At 56.2% G+C, this 19,895-nt stretch overlaps 1 protein-coding gene across 1 annotated transcript in view; it reads left to right on the top strand.

Moving 5' to 3' along the window:
- Positions 1–19,895, top strand: part of SCUBE1 (signal peptide, CUB domain and EGF like domain containing 1) — a 180,746-nt gene that overhangs the window by 39,963 nt on the left and 120,888 nt on the right. The window contains exons 5-6 of the mRNA XM_030320864.2: positions 8,445–9,002; positions 12,813–12,944. Coding sequence (XP_030176724.2) covers positions 8,445–9,002; positions 12,813–12,944 — 690 coding nt within the window. The remainder of the gene's footprint in view (positions 1–8,444; positions 9,003–12,812; positions 12,945–19,895) is intronic.

Raw genomic sequence — 19,895 nt, 5'->3', positions numbered from 1 at the left:
CTCTGTACCGAGGATCATGGCTTCTGCCCTGTCCACAGCCACGAGGTCCTTGCCTGGCTCCCTGATAGTTCTGCCTCCCTGGAGGACTGTGTGGTCTTGGGTTTTGAGGGTCGCTTACAACTCAGGCGGGCAGCACTGTGCGTGCCAGGCAGTGACCCCAGAGGGCAGAAGAGGTTGAGGATGCGGAGAAGGGTCCACAGGTTCGAGAGACACTTAGGAGGTAAGATTGACAGGTCATGGTAACACTTTTCTGAGAAGCAACGTAGCAACAGGTATAGAAGCAATTTGGCAAAAGCTGCTGCTTCCCTTCCACCCAGCTTTCCACCTCCACAGATTTATTTCAGAGTGACGATCAGAGGTGGGCACAGATTCAGGAACAAGGATGTTCCGCTCGGTGCGGTTTATAACGCAAAAAATTAGAATCCGTTTAGGCTGGTTAGGGAAGTTGTGGCGCATCCTTGCAATGGAATACTACATAGCCAGTTTTTTTTAATTACATTTTAAAGTCTATTTATTTATTTTTGAGGGAGAAAGAGAACGCAAGCGGGAGAGGGAGGGAGACACAGAATCCAACGCGGGTTGCAGGCGCTGAGCTGTCAGCACAGAGCCCGACGCGGGGCTCGAACCCATGAACCGCGAGATCATGACCTGAGCCAAAGTCAGACGCTTAACAGAGTGAGCCACCTAGGTGCCCCTTAAATTATATTTTAAAAGAAGATTTAATGCTTATGGTCCTGAATGAAATGAGAGAAAACAGTCTGCAAAGCTGTATGTGCGGCATGAAACACAAAAAGCATGCTGAGCAAAAGAAAGCAGGCAAGAGACTACCTCATTGGGCAGGAGTCCATTTGCATGAAGTTCTAGAACAGGCAAAACGAATCCATAGTCAAGGGCACCAGACTAGTGGTTGCCCTATCTCCCAGGGAGTTAGGGCAATTGATGGGAAAGGCAGGTGGAGATTTGGAGGGTGTGGTACATGTTCTTTATTTTGATTGTGATGGAAATTACGCAGCTCTGTGCATTCATCAAAACTCACTGAATGGTGCAGCATCTTTGGAACCGAATAGCAGTTTCTCAAAATTAAACATAGAATTACCATACGATCCAGCAATTCCACAACTAGGTATTTCCACCAAATTACTGAAAACAGGGCTTCCAAGCAATATTTGCACACCCAGGTTCTTAGCAGCATTCCTCGCAGTAGCTAAAGGTGACGACATCCCAAATGTCGATCCACAGATGAACAGATAAATGAAGTGTGATAGATACAAAAAAAAAAAAAAAAAATCATTCAGCCTTAAAAAGGAATACAATTCTGATCATACCACACAGATGAATCTTTCTTTTTTTAACTTTTAATTTTTATTTTAGAGAGAGAGAATGAGTGTGAGTGGAAGAGAGAGGCAGAGGGAGAGAGAGAGAGAGAGAGAGAGAGAGAGAGAATCCCAAGCAGGCTCTGCACGGTGAGCACAGAGCCCGACGCAGGGCTTGATCTCACAGTTTGTGAGATCATGACCTGACCTGAAATCAAGAGTCAGATGCTTAACCCGCTGAGCCACCCAGGCCCCCCAGGGGAGTTAGTGTTTAAAGGGGACAGAGTTTGGGAAGATGAAATCGCTCTGGAGACGGATGGTGGTGATGGTCACGCAAGTACGTAAATTGCACTTAATGCCACTGATCTGCAGACTTAAAGATGGTTGAAATGGTCAATTTTATGTTACGTATATTTTAGTACAAAAAATTGTTTTCAACTCAACAAACCATGCGCTTAAACCGGTGCACTCTCTTCTATGGTAAGTATGCCTCTATAAAGAGGATTTATGAAAATTTTAAGACAAACACGGAGGTCAGAAAATATGCTTTATGTATAACATCATCTTAATTTCATTAAAAAATTTTGTTTTAATGTTTATTTTTGAGAGGGCGAGACAGAGCACGAGTCGGGGAGGGGCAGAGGGAGAGGGAGACACAGACACTGAAGCAGCCTCCAGGCTCCGAGCTGTCAGCACAGAACCCAATGCGGGGCTCAAACCCACGAACTGTGAGACCGTGACCTGAGCCGAAGTCGGACGCTTCACCGACGGAGCCCCCCAGGCGCCCCTTAATTTCATGTTTTAAGTGTATACGCTCATAGAAAAAAAGACTGGAAGGAATACAGCAAAAGGCTCATTGTCATCCTCTCTGGATCTTTCCTACGTTGAGCAGACGTAACTTCTAAAATTGGGAAAAGTGTTAATTTTAGGTAAAAGGTGTTCTTGCACAAATCAGCATTTGCAGAGCGTGTGGTGAGAACACACTCATCCCTGCACCTCCCACAACGCTGTTTAAATATTGCTGGCCGCACGGGTCACCTTGGTGCAGGGGACTCAGACAGGCTCCACTGTGGTTGAAAGGGAATTTGAAGGTCCAGTCCACTCCATGGCTCTCTGAGACAGACTTCCCATCTTGGCATCGTGGCTCCTTTTGAGATTCGGGTCCTGGGGCAAGAGTCAGCTCCTGGGAAAGAGCTTCGCTGCCCACCCCACCCCACCCCACCCCCGCTGTGGTGCCCTTGCCCCACTGCCGGCTGTATCCCACCACCCCATCTCAGTTCTCTGCGCAGCCCTCGTCCCTCTGTTAGGCTTTTCTTGTTTCTGGTTTCTTGTGGTCTGTCCCCCCTCCAGCGGACTGTGAGCTCCACGAGGGCAGGGATCCAGCCTGGCCGGCTCACTGCTGTATCCCCAAGACCCAGAACAGCGTCGGGAACAAAGGAGGTACTCGGTAAATATCCCTTGACTCACTAGACTACCTGGTCGCCGTGGGCTCACTGCTGACCCCGTGGCTGGGACTTCACAAATGTGATCCTTGGAGAGTCTCACGCCTTCTCCGTGAGGTGGGCATTCTTGCTTTTAGCAGGGAAGATACTGAGTCACAGAAAAGTGCCGTGGCTTGCCCAAGGCCACACAGCAAGTAAGCGACAGAGCGGGGATTCAAGTCCTGATCTGCCAACCCCCTGCTCTTTCCCTCCACTCCGCTGCTGAACATTTCAGACTGTGGGTCAGAGGGAGGGTCCAGGAACTGGACAGGGTATCACGAGCCCCCGGCTCCTTCTCATCCTGACTCTGACTGGCTGGGTCGACCAAGGGCAACATTTCCCATTCATTCATTCATTCATTCATTCCTGTGTGACCTTGGGCAAGGCACTCAATTTCTCTGGGCTACACTGCACACCTATAAATGAGGATAACAGCGCCTACCTCATCCGGTGATTGTGGAATTACATGAATCAATATATATCAAGGGTTTAGAACAAGGCCTGGAAAGGGTCATTTATTGATGGTGTCATTTCATGGAGATATCCCCAACCCTACGCATCCATTCAGCAGGACACTTATGGCTTCAAGAGATGGGAACTAACATAATTGTCTTAAGGACAGAAGGCAGGGCTCAACCAGGGCCTCAAACACTGTCAGGTCCCTCCTTTCCCCTCCCCTCTCCTTCTCTGCTCTCTCTCTTCTCTCTCCCTCTCCATCTCTCCCCTCTGCTTCTCTCTGACTGATGGATCCAGTCTTTCAGGCCAGCTGTCTACATCATCGCAGAACCACAGTGACGAGAGCCTATCCGGACACCCATGCTTACTGTTCCATGACCACACAGGGAGTAGACACATCCACCAGCCCATGTAGAGACTCCCAGGGAAGGCGTCTGATGGGCTTGGCGTAGCCACAAGTCCTCGCCTAGACCAATGATGTGGCTGGGGGCATGGGATACAAGAAATGGTCCATCCAGAGCCACCTGTCCACCACTGGGCCTTGGGTCTGGAAAGGATACTAGCTGACCGGGAAGTCTAACTAACCTGCTCATCTTGACCTGAAGAGGAGACAGATCTATCGACCAAAAATTTCAGGTTTCAAAGCTGAACCCGTGCCCGTGATGGGGGATCATGCAGGGCCCAAGGGCCCCAGACCACCCATTCTGAGCCCCTGAAGACAGCCCCTAGCCAGTCCAGCCTCCCCGTGGGGCACAGAGGATGGAGACAGCCAGGAGAAAGTGGGCAGTTGGATTGACTCCCCAAAGCCCCGGGTAGAACAGGGCACCTCTGAGGGCAGGGCATCTGAGCCGAGCATTGAGTCTGAATGTGCCAGACCTATGGGATGGGAAGGGTATTGAGAGAGGAGGGAAGGAAGCCTGCTGTGGCCCAGAGGCGTGAGGCAGCGTGGAAGTCTACCAGTCAGGGGGCTGAGGATGAACAGGTCCACAGGGTCCCGTCTCTCGGGGTCTTGGGCGGACTCTGTCCCGTAGGCAGCAGAGTGGAGAGGTCAGGTCGGCCTTTGGAGAGCTTACTCCAGCTAGCCCGGAGGGACGAGTTTGAGCCTCTGTGGAGTCACTTGCGTGAGAGCTGGTGTTGTCTCAACAAGCCAGTGGCTGAAGGGATGGAGAGGAGAGGTCACGAATGCAGAGCTGACAGGGTTTGGTGCGGGTGGTGAGGAGAAGAGGCAGGGAGCCCTGAGGGGAGCTGACCTGGGCAGTGCGGTTAGAGATGCCTGAGGGGGGCAGCAGGTCTGTGAGATTGGGCCTCAGTTTCCTCGTCTATCAAATGAGTGTGGGGTGGGCCACCTCTAGGATTCATTTGCACGGGGTATGGAGTGTGTATGTGAGTCATATGACCCCTTGCTTTCACTTCTATACAGCCCCTTCCCAAAAGTGAGGGACCACCATCTACACGGGGGGAAAAATTCTTTTTGCACCTGTTGGAAAGATGAGGGAACATAAAGTTGGGTGGTGCCTAAAATCAGCCCCATGAATTATGAACTGTTACAGTCTGTCTGGCCACTATGTAGAAACCACTTTTCTCAATAGCAAAGCCAAAAGAGGAAAACCTTGTGCCTTCCAGAGAGGAGCACTCTTGTGCCCTTTGAGCCTTTGAGGGAGTTTTATTAACAGGTAATGGTGAAGCGTGTCATCGGAGTCCGGCAGACCTCGGTTCAGATCCCACCTCTGCCATTTGTTAGCTCTGTGGTCCCAGACAAGCGGCCTGAGTCTCTGTTTTCTCTGGTGGTTAGTGGGGGGGGGGGGAGGGAGGGGTGGCGGTTTCAACCCCTCGGGATGGAATGAAACAGCGTGCGTGTGCACATGTCTCAGGTACACAGAGACACTAGAACATGGGAACTACTGTAATCACAGGGGAGGAATTAGTAAGGAGGTCAGGACATGCTGCGTGCCCGAACACAGGTGAGTCATCTCAGAGAAGTCGCTAGAATGTGAGCAGGAGATGACCAAGGTCCCGGGGACTGAGACCCCCATTTGACAGCCAGGGCTCAAGCCAAGAAACCCAACTGGTGGGGCCCAGGGTCACGGAAGGATTGCAAGAGAGATTCTCCTCGAAGGTCTAAAGAAGTGTGTGGCATAAGGGGGATTATTACAAAACCCCATTTTTAATAGGAAAGGACAAGAAAGCCTCTAAACTCATGGAATGACATTTCATGCCGGCAGAGAACTTTGTTTCCTCAAAGAACTTTTGCAACTGTTATTAATCAAGAGACTTCTTCTTGAAGAAGTTTTCTTTTTAAAGTAAGGTATTCTTTTGCTGAGGACTGGGGTCAGCAGGGACAGCCGGGTGGCAGAGGCTGCGTGTGTGTGTGTGTGTGTGTGTGTGTGTGTGTGTGTGTGTGTTGGAAGGAAGCCCCCCTCTTCCTCAAACTTCTGTGAGGCGTCACCAGGGGGAGCTAAAGGGCCCCGGAGGCCAGCGGTCCTGCCAGCCTGCTCAGCTTCCCCCGCAGGGCAGAGGGGATGAGGGTGGCCAGGCGAGCAGGCAGCGGGGTTCACCCCCCCAAAACCCCATCAAACAGCCAAAGAATCTTTATCCGCTCCCTGGAGCAATGTGAATTCTCGGTTACGTGACATTTGTTCTCGTGTCTTTGTTCGTTCATTCACTAATCCTTGCTTAGACGTCAGGGGGAAGCTGCAGCCCCAGACACAGATGGGGCGTGACCCCCGCCTTCAGGAACCCCCAGTTTGGGAAGAGGGAGCTGTGAAACCCCAGGTGAGCCAGACTCCGATGAGGACAGCAGCCCCCAGGTGCGTGGGGCAGAGGTGTGGGCAGAGGAGAAGGGTGAGCTTTGTGAAGAAGGGTATAAAGGGCGCTCCCGGCAGAGGGAGACACACAGGCAAGGACCCAGGGGGGTGACAGCAGGACGTCTGTGGGGCCCTCTTCGCCTGTGGTTCCGCGAGGCTGGGACTGCTGCGGGTGCCTTGTTAGCGGCACAAAGCATTCAGGGCTTGCTTGGAAGGTGATAGGGAGCTATGGAGTGTTCCCTCCCAAAGTGACGTGTCGGGTTCATCCCTAGACCTCCACTCTCGTGGCTCAGTTCGCAAGAGCTGCGAGATACCCCTTGCTGGAGTCCAGGCATACGTGTTCTCACCCGGGCCAACTGGTCCTCGCCCCCCGTTGCTGCTGTCTCCGTGGGCAGCTCTCCACCATGTCACCATCACAGACGTGCAATGCTTTACAGTTTTCGAGGCACTTCGAGAGCATTCACTCCTCGGTCCCTGCCTTCTTCAGTGGATGCTGGCACATTCTCCTATCAGGAAAATATCCTTCTCCTGTTTTGTGCCCAACACTAGGGTCTCGGATGCCTCCGTGACCAACCCAGGAGCAGAAGTGACCACCCGTTTCTCTCCCACCGCCTTTGGTGCATTGGTGGGGACTCACCAGTGTCTCTCCTCTCCACTCCCGTCCCCTGCTCCCTGACTCCTCTGCACAGACCACAATCTCCTCCTGGAAAGAACCGTGTTTTCTCCATCTGCACACCTTCCACCAGTCAGGCTGGGGACTAGAACTTGGTATGAGTGAGAGCTGCCCCCGGGGTTGTGGAGTCACAGTCTAAAAAGCTGTCGCCCTGCCTCCATTCACTGCTTGATCTGCGGGGGAGGGCAGCGGGGGGGCGGGGGGGACAAAGCCTGGAAGAAAATTCCTCTGCTGTCATCAAGCTTGGGAGCCACCTGGCCAGAAGCGAGGGGCCCCTGATGAACAGGCCCTTTGAAAGACATTGTTTCTGGTCAGTTAGCGCCCCCCCAAAAGGACCTCGCCCTCAACCTCACATTTCTTGCCCCGTTACTGACGCACAAGACCATGTGCATTTCTGAGGGAGCTTTCTCCCCCCAGAAACCCAAAACCACGCAGTTGGGAGGAGGACAAAATAAAGCCTGCAAAGATAATGGGGTCTCCCAAATTAAGCCACCAGCCAGGAGCAACCACGCAGAAGGAAATGTCTGGAGTCACAGGGCTAAGGCTTAGAGGAGGCAGAGAGCAGCACTGCCTTCCCCTCTCATTCCTGGACAGCCGCAGCTGACCCTTCCTGGCCCCCTTGGCCTCAGCCACCAGGCCACTGCCATGAGCTATTTGTGACACGAAGTCAGACTGGGAGTAAGGGTGCCTGGACACACACGTTCAATTTCCAGAACGGCAGTGACTGTCTACAGAAGGCCGTGTGAGTGTGCGTGCAGGGTGTGTGTCTGTGAGGGTGCGTGTGATTGTGTGGTGTGTGAGAGAGAGAGAGAAAGAGAGCACGTGTCTGTATGTCTGAGGGCAGTGTGTTGGGAGGGGTGTGTGTGTGTGTGTGTGTGTGTGTGTGTGTGTGTGTTGGGGGCAGGGAAGGGAGCCGGTATGGAGAGGGAAGCTAGGCGCAGACCGAGACGGGCAGAGTGGACAAAAAGAGGAAAGTCTTGTCTTTGAGTCTGGCCTGGAGAGCAGGAGAAGAAAAAAGGAGCTCCTATTGGTGGTTGTCAAGGAGATGGGCCTTGGGGTTTGCCGAACTTTCTTTCCTTAAAGCGTCCTGCCTCGGGCTGAGAGGGGCCATTTATTTCCAGCTGCGACTCCTGGGCAGGGGTCTCTGTCGAGGCCCAAAGGCCGACAAGTGTCAGGTGTAGATCCCAGGTCAGGCCAGAGCACGGCTTGGGCTGGAAAACAGTGATGTTCCTCCTGCCCCCCAGCTCATCCCTGCCGGAGTCTGTCACCGCGGAGGCCCCAGGCCCCGAATTCTCAGGGGCATCAAACTTGGCTGGCTAAGAGGTCAGCCCGCAGATGGGCTGCGCCCAGACAGGGACTGACCGCAAAGTGGCATTGTCCGGCAAGGAGCTTTCTAGACGCCCCTCCTGGATGCGGCTGCCGCGGCCGTCCTATGCCGCGCGCGCACACTTAGGAGCCACTGTCCTTTGGCGAGCGGTAAAAAGTTCACTTGTTTTGAAGGCATCCTCGTGATTTCTTCCTTTCTGGCTTCTCCGCCGCTGCATCGCCCGCGCTGGGCACACAATAGGTGCTCAATAAACGTTCACCCAGTGGATGAGCGCGCAATGCTGCTTTGCGCGGTCCCATTTCTTTCACTACGAATGGATGTCGCCGGGCCTTTCTCAACCCCTGAGGGCCGGTTGGCAGCCCCCCCACCACCACCCCCCGCTCTCCCTAGAGGGTGCGTGTTGCAGAGGTGGGGGTGCTGCCCCCGGAGGGGCGGCCGCGCTAGGCGACTGGGGCCAGGGCGGGCGGCGGGAGGGGGCGGCCTCCGAGCGAGCCCCAGCTCGGCGGAGACCCCGCGCCCCCGCGGCCCGCACGAGCGGGCCCCGGCCCCCGCCCCGCAACCTGCCGCCCGCCCCGAGCGGAGGGGGCGCCCCCGACGCCCGCGCCCGCCCCTCCCCCCGCCCCCCGCGGCCCGGCGGCCGGCGCCCATTGGCCGGCCGCACGCAGAGCCCCGCCCCCGGCGGCCGCGGGCCAATGAGCGCGCGGCTGTCAGCTCGTCAGCCGCGCCGGCTCGGTGGCTGCGAGCCCGAGCGGTGGCCGAGGAGCCAGCAGCGAGGAGCGCTCGCCGAGCGGCCGGTCGGAGGGGTCCCTGCGCCCCGCACGCCCGCACGCCCGGCCGGCCCGGCCAGGCTCGCAGCGAGCATGGGCGCGGCGGCCGTGCGCTGGCACTTGTGCGTGCTGCTCGCCCTGGGCGCGCGCGGGCGGCTGGCGGGGGGCAGCGGGCTCCCAGGTAAGCGCGGAGCCGGCGGGCGGCGGGCGGCGGGCGGCGGGCGGCGGGCGCGGGGTCCCGGGTGGGCCCCCGCCCCGCGCCGTCGGGAGGGCTGCAGCCCGCGCGGCCCCGCGCCCCGCCCCGCCTCTTTGCAGAGTAACTTCTGGGGCGGACGCCGGGCGCCCCCTCCCCGAAGCCCCAGCGGCCCCGGGCGAGCTGGGGGGGGGAGGGGGGGAGGAGGACGCCGGGAGCCCGGCGGGGGCCGCAGCAGGGGCGGGGTGGGCTGGGGCCCCGGGGGAGGAGAGGGGAGGGGAGGGCGAGGGCGAGGGCGGGAGGAAGAAAGAAAGCGCGACGACCGGCCGAGGGGAGCCCCGGCGCTCTCGGACCGCGGGCGGGAGGGAGTGGGGACCCCGGAGCCCGACGGGCGCTCCCCGCCCCCCCCCCCTCGCCAGGGGAGAGGGGCGCGCGGGAGCGAGGAGGCCCGGAGGGGAGACGGAGAGGAGGTGAGCCGGGGACGAGGACCGACCTAAAGAGAAAGGGGGTGGGGGAGGTGGTGGATAGAGGGACGGACCGACAGAAAAAGAGGCACAGAGGGGAACACACAAAAGGACCCAGAAAGAATCCCAGAGAAAGACGGACGCTTAGAGTAGGGAGGAGACCAGAAGACCGGAGGGGAAGGAGGAAACCCGAGGGAGGAAGGAGGAGGCAATGGGCAGCTGGAAAGAAAAAGACAGATAAAGGGACGGGCTAAGGGATGGGGAGGAAGAGAGAGGAGGAGAGGTAGAGGCGGGGGACAGCCGAGAAAGAGACGTGGGACTAGGGGTGGGAGGGGAGGGAGGGAGCAAGACCGACAGATGGGAAAGACGGAAGGATGGACGTGTGTGGAAAGCGATGGACAGACGCACAGACAGGAATGGGGGGACAGAGGGACTGACACAGAGGGAAGGAGATGGATAGGATCCAGAGGGAGGGGAGACCAGACTTGGGACATCAGGGAGGAGGCCCAGGCAAGGGAGGCGGGAGGCACCGAAGAAGGGAACAGCCTCCAGAGCCTTTGGGCATGGGTGGGGGGCAGGCAGCAGAGGCTAACACAGCAGAGGGGCGCCCCAGGCTTCCACAGGGAACTCCCGTGTGCCCACTCCTTCCCCTCCCGCTCTCTTGGTTGTCTGGAAGGGGTGCTCCCGGAAGGGGTGCTCCCGCAAAGCTACAAGGACAGCCTCTCCACCCACCACTTCAGAGGAGCTTCCTCCCTCTCTCCTTAGGGGGTAGGGTGGGGTATCCTGCCTGCTTCTGCTCCTCGGCTATCTCCGGACACCCCCAGGCTGCCATGCTGGGCTCCCTGAAGTCTGTATTTGCTGGCACGGGAGTCGTACCCTGAATAAGGATGCCAGGCCATTTAAACTGTCCACGGCTGGAGCCCAGGGAAGCTGGGCCCTGCTGCCTACACTCCCCCTCCCTGTGTCTGTAGGTGTCTGTCTCGGACTTTCGGGTCCTTCACCCCCTGTTTCCCTGTTTTTGTTATGTGCCTCTCTCCCGCTCTCTGTCCCTCCCGTGTGTCTGTCTCTGCGTCCCACCCCTGGAAGCCTTGTGCCTGAGACAAACCAAAGTCAAAGCAAACAGCCGGTGATGGAAGGGCTGGGCTGCCCTCCGGAGGGGGTCCCCAGCCCTGAGCACGGAGCAAGGCCCAGACCGGGGGAACACATGCTCCCTCTCCCCAGCCCCCACCTAAAGACATGTTTCGAAGATGTGTTGGGAGTGCGCCCCCCCACCCAGCCCTTTGGCTAACGTTCATCCCCTTCCATCCCCACGAGGATACCTGCCTAGGTCAGAGATTAGCGACAAGGGCGAAAGGGGTCCCAGAACCGCAGGCAGTTTCCCTCCCCCTCATTCCTGTGCGCTGACCCTTGGGATGTGCATCCGTGGCCCTATTTCCCCACTGGTCCTAACTCAGAAGTGGCCCCAGCCCTCCCCACTGGAAGGATGCAGACTGGCCCTCCCTGGCCTCTGGCTTCCTGCCCCTGGGGCTGTGCTGTCCCTGCATGGGGGTCCCTCTCATTCCCAGGAAGGGGCTGTTCTGCTGGTCTGATGTTCCTTCTGGCCCCTGGCCTCCTACACCCACTGCTTCCCAGCTCCCGTTCCACCTTCCTTTGGGCAGCGACAGAGGACGGGCCGCCGGCCTGAGCAGACACTACGAGCCTGAAAAATGACACCACCAGCTGTGTGTGTGTGTGTGTGTGTGTGTGTGTGTGTGTGTGCGCGTGTGTACAGAAGTGTTTCTGTTGTGCTTCCGGCTGATGCCTCTCTTCCTCTGGGGGAGGCTGGAGCCTTAGGGATGTAGGAGAGGAGCTTTGCCCTCTTAGAGAGACCCCCCCCACAGACTTAGAACCCGATGCCAGCCAGGGGAGTAATCCAGAGTGGACAGTCTTGAGAACCAGACAGTCTAGGGTAAGGCTGGAGTCATAAAGGGAGGGGGTCACTCCAGGACTTCGCCACGCTTGCCCCTGGGTGGCTGCCCTCAGGGTGGCCGCTGAGGGTTCCTTTTCTGCTCTTCTGAGTCCTTCTATCTGTCATCCAACTGTATTTTATTCATAGCTAGCTGGAAGTAACATAGCACATAGAGCTCTAGATCTGAACTCCAGTCTCTGCCCCTAATGAACTACTGACCTACAACAGACCTCTCTGGGCCTCGGTTTCCTCATCTGCTAAGGTTCTTCTGGCTGTGCTATCCTGTGTCCCGAGGGTCCTTTCCCTGTCTGAGCTCTGTGCTGGTGGGGAGGGAGGAATGGGGTGGATGTATGTACAGATACACAGAATCTATTTTGCGTTATTTTGGCCAACAGCTATTTCAGATGGAAGGTGTGTATGTGTGTGTTGGGGAGGGAGGCGAGGAGTGTCGAGAGCCCTCAAAACCTAGAGTGAACTTGGGGCACCTGGGTGGCTCAGTCAGTTAAGCGTCTGACTTCGGCTCAGGTCATGATCTCATGGTTTGTGAGTTCGGGCCCCGCGTTGGGCTCTGGGCTGACGGCCCAGAGCCTGGAGCCTGCTTTGGATTCTGTCTCCCTCTCTCTCTATCCCTCCCTGACCAGTGTCTGTCAAAAACAAATAAATGTAAAAAAAAAAAAAAAATTTTTTTAAACCTAGACTGAACTTGAGTTTGGGTGTTGGGATCCGAGAACCAGGTTCGCCCCTTGGTTTCTGAGATGGAGGGGAGAGGGGATGGGGAGGTCAGAACCGTGGAGAGGCCGGCTCAGCCCCACTGAGGACGTGGCTCCACGGTCGGCCCCTGCAGCCTGGGGACAGAAGCTGGGTGAAGAGCCATCTATTTTCACAGTCTGGGGGGCTGAGTGGGGGCAGGTCACCCACCTGGGCCTCCTGGCTTGGCCTCTGTTCATTGCTCTATCCTGGCCTTGGTTTCCCCACCTGTAACCTAAAGACGATGGACTCAAATTCTCCCAAGAGCCTTCTGGCTTCAAATTCTAGAGTAAGGAGAGTGGAGGAGGGCTAGAGCCGTGCTTGCGGGGAGAGCAAGACGCACAGAGAGGCTTTCCTGGCCGTGCTCCTGCGCCTCGGTTTTGTCATATTCCTAGCAGGAGAAATAGATTGACCTAATGGGATTGTTGTGAAAATAAATGGGGGCCAGGCTTTAGGTAGCATTGTGCCTGGTAGCTGCCCCCAAAATGCTGCCAGTCGCCGCTTGTCACACACACTGTCGTGTGATGGCTACTACTGTTAATTACCCCTGTGATCCGTGGAAGGTGGGGGGCAGAAGGAGCTCCCTTTCCCCCCGCCCCTGCGGCCACGCTTGACCAGGTGTTTCCCCCTCCCCCACAGGGGCAGTCGACGTGGACGAGTGCTCGGAGGGCACAGATGACTGCCACATCGATGCCATCTGCCAGAACACGCCCAAGTCCTACAAATGCCTCTGCAAGCCGGGCTACAAAGGAGAGGGCAGGCAGTGTGAAGGTGAGCCCAGCCCAGCCCTCCCCGCTGGACCCTGCGGCTGCCACGGCCACTATACGTGGCTGATGCCCGCCCCCGTGGACACCAGCAGGGGCTGATTCTCCAGCACCCGCACCCCGCGGGTGCCGGCGTCACGGGCCTCACTCAGCCTTGGGAGGGAGGCTGGGGGCTTCTTGGGAACCTGCTGTCTCCCTGGAGGGAGGAATTTGGAGTCATGGGGTACCTAACTCACCCTGGAATTGAAACTTTTGTTTTGCTGTGTATTAAGTGAGGTGAAGTGTCTAATGATCTATTTGTCCTTCAGTCCCTGACTGGATACGTTTGGGGCGGGGGGGTGGTAAAGGCCTGGGGTAACCCTCCGCCGGGTCCCAAACTTCAGGACCACCAAAACCACCCCGTGTGGCCTGTAACTTCCCTGAAAGACCTGAGTGGTAGCCTGCCTCGGCCTTTGGGGGCTAGCTCAGGTACGAGAGCTTGGGCAAAGATGTAAATGTGTGCTGTGCCCATCTGTCTGTCCAGCCTTTCCTTCCCTGCACCTGGAGTGCTGGCTTGACTGCTCAGCACTGGAACTGCCTCCCCCAAAAAGCTGAAAGTCGGAGAGACACGAACAGCTTTGGCTGTCGTTGGAGCCAGGACCCTCCAAACTGGATGGAACCCGTGGGTGCATCTGTCAGGGAGGGTCTGACTGGGTGGCTCTGGGGAAACCCATCATCGGGGAGCTGGAAACAGCTGTCCCCATGACCCACGTGCACACCCAGATGAGAGCCCTTGATCCAAATCTTCCCTGTCTGTCCCCACTTGACAGATGAGGAAGGCTGAGGCTCAGAGAGAAACAAGCCCCCAGGTCCCACAGGGCACGGCGAGTACTAAGCCCCAGGTCTCTTAATGGCCATTCCACGGCTCCCTAGCATCTCGCTTTCTTGTCCCCAAGCCCCCCAGCTTGCTTTCGCAAAGCGGAAGATTCGCGTCGGGAAAGCAACCCGCGAGAATAAGATGTCCGTTCTGTGCAAGGCTTTGCGGGAGCTTTCTGCGATGTGGCCGTCTCACTTGCTGGGCGTCCGCTTGAGGCTGAGCGCCGGGCAGCTGACAGCCTTCTGGATCCTGCCAGACCTCCGGCCTTGCTTGGGGCCCAGAAGCCTGAGGGGGGAGCTTGGCGCCTACCCACGGACCTCTGGAAGGAGGCCAGGCTGGAGGCAGATAGGGCAGGTCACGAGCAAGAAGCCTGGTGGCACGGGCGGCCCCCCTGCCGGCAGTGCCTGGAGGTTCCAAGTGGCACGTGTGGGGCGCTGCGTGACCATTTTCTGACCCTCCGTTCCCCACTCCGGGTCCAGGGCTCTAGCAAGGGAGGGCCGGGGGCAACCCCCCATCTCTGCTTGTGTAAGCCGCTGACCCGACCTGTCCTCCTCCAGCCCAGCTCCTGCGGTCCCCCTCCTGCTATCCCCCCACCTAGAGGCCCACACCTCGTCTCCTGCCTGTTCCCCTGGAGCCCTTCAGAGTCCGGCTCTAGCTGTCCACTTGCTTGAGCTCTGCTTGGGAGTTAGACCCGCTGACTCAATGTAAGCACGAGAAAGGAGGAGGCTTGGAAATGCGCTTCTGGAACCGCCAGGGGCCTGGCTGTCTCTCCAGCCTCTGCCCCTCACCTCCTGAAACCCTGAATAGCACCTGTGTCCTGGGCACACATCCACACAGCAGGCTCTCCGTGTTTCTGAGCCCCAGCTTGAGTCTTTCCCCTACGAGGCGTTCCTTTTCCACCCTTTGTGTCCTGGCCAGTTCCTAATCAGGCTTTAGATTTGCCTCCTCTGGGAAGCCCTCCTACACAATTACACACACACCCAGGCACCAGACACACACACACACACACAGCCCCGTCGTGTATCTCCTCTGACCCCAGAAGCCCCTGGGATTTTCTCCATCATAGCATTTCTGCCTTCGGATTATAATTAAGTGTCTTGTCCTCCCACCGAACTATGAGCTCACTTACTGAGGGTTGGCCATGGGCTCAGCACTGGGGCCTCCACACTGATGCTGTCACACTTGGGCTCACGGTGAGCCCCTAGATTGCCTTCCAGGTCTGTCCCCATCTCCCCAGCTCCTGGGGCAGGGCCTGGCATGATGCAGAAAAGGCCTAGTCCGAGTTGGCTGTCTTTTGCCCAGACTGGAGTTCCCATCAGATGGTATGCCCACAGAGGGGCTGTGCGGGCGGCCGGGAAGCGTGGAGTGCTGGGTCCACATGGGAACTCGGTTTTGCCATGGTATCACCTCCACCCTGTCTGATGAGGGAGGGGAGCGAGAGTGGGCCCAGCCTCTGCATGGGAGCGTTGCAGCTGATGTGAAAGTCTAGGTGGTCATTTGACCTCTTGAGCCTTAGTTTACCCTCTGGTTATATGGGCCCCAAATACCCCCCGCCGTAGGCCGTCCTGAGGATTGAACGACATGCGGTGTAGGGCACCGGGGGCCAGTCACACTGCCTGGCTCACGGCAGACGCTCACCACACAGCATGTGCTCGGGACGCAGATGATGGTGCTATCACTGTCCTTGTCACCATCACCATCATCTGTCTTCAACGCCTTTCAGCGGTTCCGGCTGTGAGAGGCGGTGTGAGCTGGCTCATTTAATGACATCTTGAATGGTGGAGACTTGTGAAAATGGCTCAGTGCTGCCTGCCTCGGGGGTGTTAATTATAGTGCAATCTTGCCCCTCCCCTCAAGGAGCTTTTGATCTGGGTTGGGCCGCATGAGCTGAAATTACATATCAAGGGGAAATTCTGTCTGTTTGGTTTCTTTTTATTTTAAGTAGGCTCCGTGCCCAACGCGGGGCTTGAACTCACGACCCTGCTAACAGCCAGGCGTGCCTAGATCAGTGGAAGTTCTTAATGAACAGGGTCACACGGGTGGTAAATCGTTACCTGTTGAGCCTGCCAGTTTAACAGTAAGAAGGAAACTGTTCGGAACCAAGAGGATGCCATTTGGCTGCTCAGTCCCCAGACCTCTGGGAGTGAGTGCTGGCAGGGGCTCTGGGGACCTGAGTGGACGCTGTGCCCCTTGCACTGAGGTTTTCTCATCCTGAGGAGAGTCATCAGTCAGAGTTGATGGAGCCTGCTGGAGTGTTCCCCCAAGGGCCATCAGATGGCCCACCAGCTTCCCCAGGAGGGACCATGCACACTTCTGGAGGCTTTGGAATCTGGCGGGGAGGGGAGGGGGCCGGCAGGTCACATGCAGTCGTGGCCTGAGGGAGCTTGGAGATCATCCGGATGTTCATTCACTTCCTTGATTTACAGATGGGAAAATGGAGGCCCGAGGAGGCAGGGGTCGTGCCTGAGCTGGGGCCAGGGTCCGGGTTTGGTGGGCCCATTTCTCTCAATGCGTTCTGCAAGGGGTTATTGCCACCTGCGACTCTCTGCTCTGAGAAGAGGGAATCAACAGTCACTATTCAGTGGGGCACAGACAGTGGTTGAAGCCTAGACTCTGGAGCCACCCTTCTTGGGTTCAGATCCTGCCTGTGTAGCCTCGGTGAGACTCCCTTTGTTTGTGTATATAGTAGAGATAATGATAGTATCTGCTTCAGAGAGATCGTGTGCGAATGAGATGAGTTAATGTCCACAGGGCATTTGGACGCGGCCTGGTACGAAAGGCACACCAGGTGAGCCGTACCAGGTGATGGTGATGTTGAGGATGACGACGGTGATGGTGCCTGTGTTGGTGACAGTGATGGCAATAATGACGGTGGTGATGATGGCCATGTTGACGATGATATTGATCACCATCACGTTGACGATGTTGTCGCTCGTCGCCGATTATCGTGTTGTCCGATATACGGAAAGGAGTGAAACTTTGTCTCTTTCCGCCAGCCCCCGGGATCTGACGTGGCTGGGAAATGGGGTATTCTGGCTCACAGGCTGTATAAACCACACGCGTGCCTCCATTTCCTCAAAGAGATATAGAGACACACGTGCCATTTGCAGGTGACCATTCACCGAGAATGTGCAATGAAACTTACAAGTGACAGAAAGCTCTCCTTTGTTGCACTAAACCGACCGCAGGGATGGCGAAGAGGCCACCACATTCTGCCACAGCAGACATCGGTAATCAGTCATGGCCCCCTCCAGACAGCCGTTTCCACTTTAGATAAAACCTGTTCCTCTCCCTGGACCCCTTCGTCTCGGGTCCTGAGCGGATATGGGGCTGTGTGGAGGTTGGCGCTGGAGCCTTAGGGTGATCGGTACCCTCCCCTACGGATCTGGTGGACTTTGTTGTTCACGGTGATGAGCAAGAGGGCAGATTCTCGGCAAAGCGTGCCACGTTCTCACTAGTTCTTCGAGGGAAATGGACCCAGGTTATGGGGAGCCCTGTGTGGGGCCGACTGAGCCCCTTACGCCCTTAACCGCTTCACCCTGAAGCTGCTGCTGGTTATGGAAACCCCTTCGACAAACCGCACTTCCGGGGCCGTCTTGCCACGTGGCCAGTGCGCGTGTGACAATGACCGGGCTTCCCCAGGCTCGGCCGTGTTGCAGCCAATGCCAGAGGGCAACCGTGAAGCCCCGTGTGGTCAGCTGAACCCCGGCAGGGGGGCTTGCCCAGGCCAGGCTGAGGTGCCTCAGGTGGTTCAGAAGGGCTCTGGGCGAGGCTGAGGATAAATCTGTGTTTTCTGGATGATTTGCGTCTTAACAGAACCTCAGGTAACTCGAGGCACACTCACGGATGTGCCTGGTTGGAAGGGACCAAAACGGGCATCCAGGGTAGCCCCCGTGTTTCGCAGAAGACCAGCTGTCTCTGTTACCCTCTCCAGGCCCATGCACACCTCAGTTTTGGCCCGCGTCACCCTGAATTTATGTTTCCCCGTGTCTCCTCCTGGGACGTGGGCTCCGCGAGGGCAGTGTCCGTGACCTGTTCTGCTCCGTTCCCTGGAAGCCGGTGCCGGGCCTGGCACAGGGCTTGGAAGGCGTCTGCTGAGTAAAAGGGTGGGCGGATGAGTTCCAGCAGTCACCTCCTCCAGGAAGTCTTCCCGGCTGCCCATGTCACCTGTGAGCATCCCCCCTTCAGAGCACCTGTGACACTGGGTTGCAATGACCCAGATGACTTCATTCGGGGCTGGGTCCAGAGCTGGTGCCAGTGGACAACAAGTGACCGTTATAAATCCCAGAGATACCAGGGAAGGCCTCCCAGAGCCTCCACGCTCTGAGAGTTTTACAGGTGAGGAAGCCGCGGACTGAGAAGGGAAGAGGCTAGTCTAGACGGAGTAAGGTTGGGGAAAATGGCCCCTGGGAGGTCAGTCTCTAGCGGGTCACCCAGCTGAGAAGTGGCAAGGCCTGGATCCAATCCGAGTCAGCCACGGGGTCCCGGTTGCAGGCCAGGCCCCTAGCAGCCTGTCTGAACAAAGCAGAAAGAGCTCCTTAGCTAGAGGAGGCTGTGGAGACCTTTTCTTATGTTCACATCCCCCCTTTGCTGCCACCAGCTCATCTGAGCAAGGCTCTGTGGATGCAAGGGTCTTGAGCCCACCACCCATCCATAGAGCTGAGAGAAAGCACCCAGCCCTTCGCCTTGAGCTGCTGTCCCTCTCAACCCTTCCCTTCCCAACCGCACCCCAGCATCACTCACATTTTTACTTCTCACGCTTGCCAGCTCCTTCCTACCCCAGGGCCTTTGCACGTTCTACTTCCCCTGCCTCTTTTCATTTAGCTAAGCCCACGCATTCCCCAGCTCACCAGACCCCTGTGCACTGGCCTCCTGGCCTGAATTAGTTGGGCCTGTTTATGCTTGTTCTGCTGAGGGGGCAGGCCAGGGGCGAGGAGGGGGCATTTCATCCCTTTTAAATGCTTCAACTCATTTAACCTTAATTGCTTTGTTTTCATAGACATTTGCTAAGGAAAAGGACCAAATTATAGCTTGAATTGGGTCTTACTAATCTTAATTAAAAGCTCTCGTTTATAATCAGGACCAGACCCCAAACGAGGAGCAAACCGCCCTCAAATGGCTTGTTTAAATAACTAAGACCCTCTTGATAATCACTGTTTAGTCTAACCCAACAGTGCACATCACCCCTTCTATGTGTTACTTAATTTTTAGACTATTTATTCAAGTCGTTTATTCCACTTGCAAGTTCCAACTCGGGCCTTTTCCAGAATGCTATAATTAAAACTCTTAGGGGAAATAACTTTTTGTTTGGGCCACAGAAAATCAAATATATTATTATTTTCCCCCTTTTTGTGTGTGAGAAGGAAAAAAAAAACGACAACCCTATAGGCATCAGAGATCACAAAATTAGCATGTATGTAATGAATATAAATAGCCATTTCCTGAATTTTATGTCCCCAGGGTCCACTTGTCAGTCACTGAAGTCAGGTAGATTACAGGGCACGCTATTAAGCATTTTAACAAAACTCCTAATAACACACCCGGCGATCCGTTTAGTTTAACATCAGCAAAAAAAAAAAAAAAAAATCTTAAAACCAATTGGCCTTCTTAGGGAATAATGCCTATGACCTTATTAAATCATTTTCATCAACCATTATTGCACGTTTTATTGGAACTGCAGGTAAAATTCTGCTTTTTGGGAGGCCAGGAAAGGCAGTAGGAGGTGGGCTGGGGGCGGGGGCAGGCTTGGGGAGGGGAAATTCTTCTTCAAGTCTTAAAACGTGCAATTATGCATGCTAACGTGTGCCCCACTGAAGATGAAAGTGCTCTAGTCCAGCAGACCAGCAGGCAGGAAGAAGTCAGATGTGACTTAAAATTCCAAGTCAGCTAGCAATTAGACGGCCTTGCTTTTGCAACTGGTCCCAGCTCTGCCTCAGAGCGGGGGCTTCCCGGAGCCCCATATCCATGTTGAGAAGGAAAAGTGACAATGTCATACCATCGGCCTTTAGGCACTGGAGGCAAGTTGGCCCCCGTGAGCCTCAGTTGGCCCATCTGTAAAATGTGTCTGCTGGGCCGGATTCAGTTTGCAACTGAGAATGTTCA

Source organism: Lynx canadensis, chromosome B4 (genome assembly GCF_007474595.2).
Source record: "Lynx canadensis isolate LIC74 chromosome B4, mLynCan4.pri.v2, whole genome shotgun sequence".
NCBI lineage: Eukaryota > Metazoa > Chordata > Mammalia > Carnivora > Felidae > Lynx > Lynx canadensis.
Note: the sequence above shows the minus strand (reverse complement) of the source record. Positions and strands in the feature narration are given on the sequence as shown.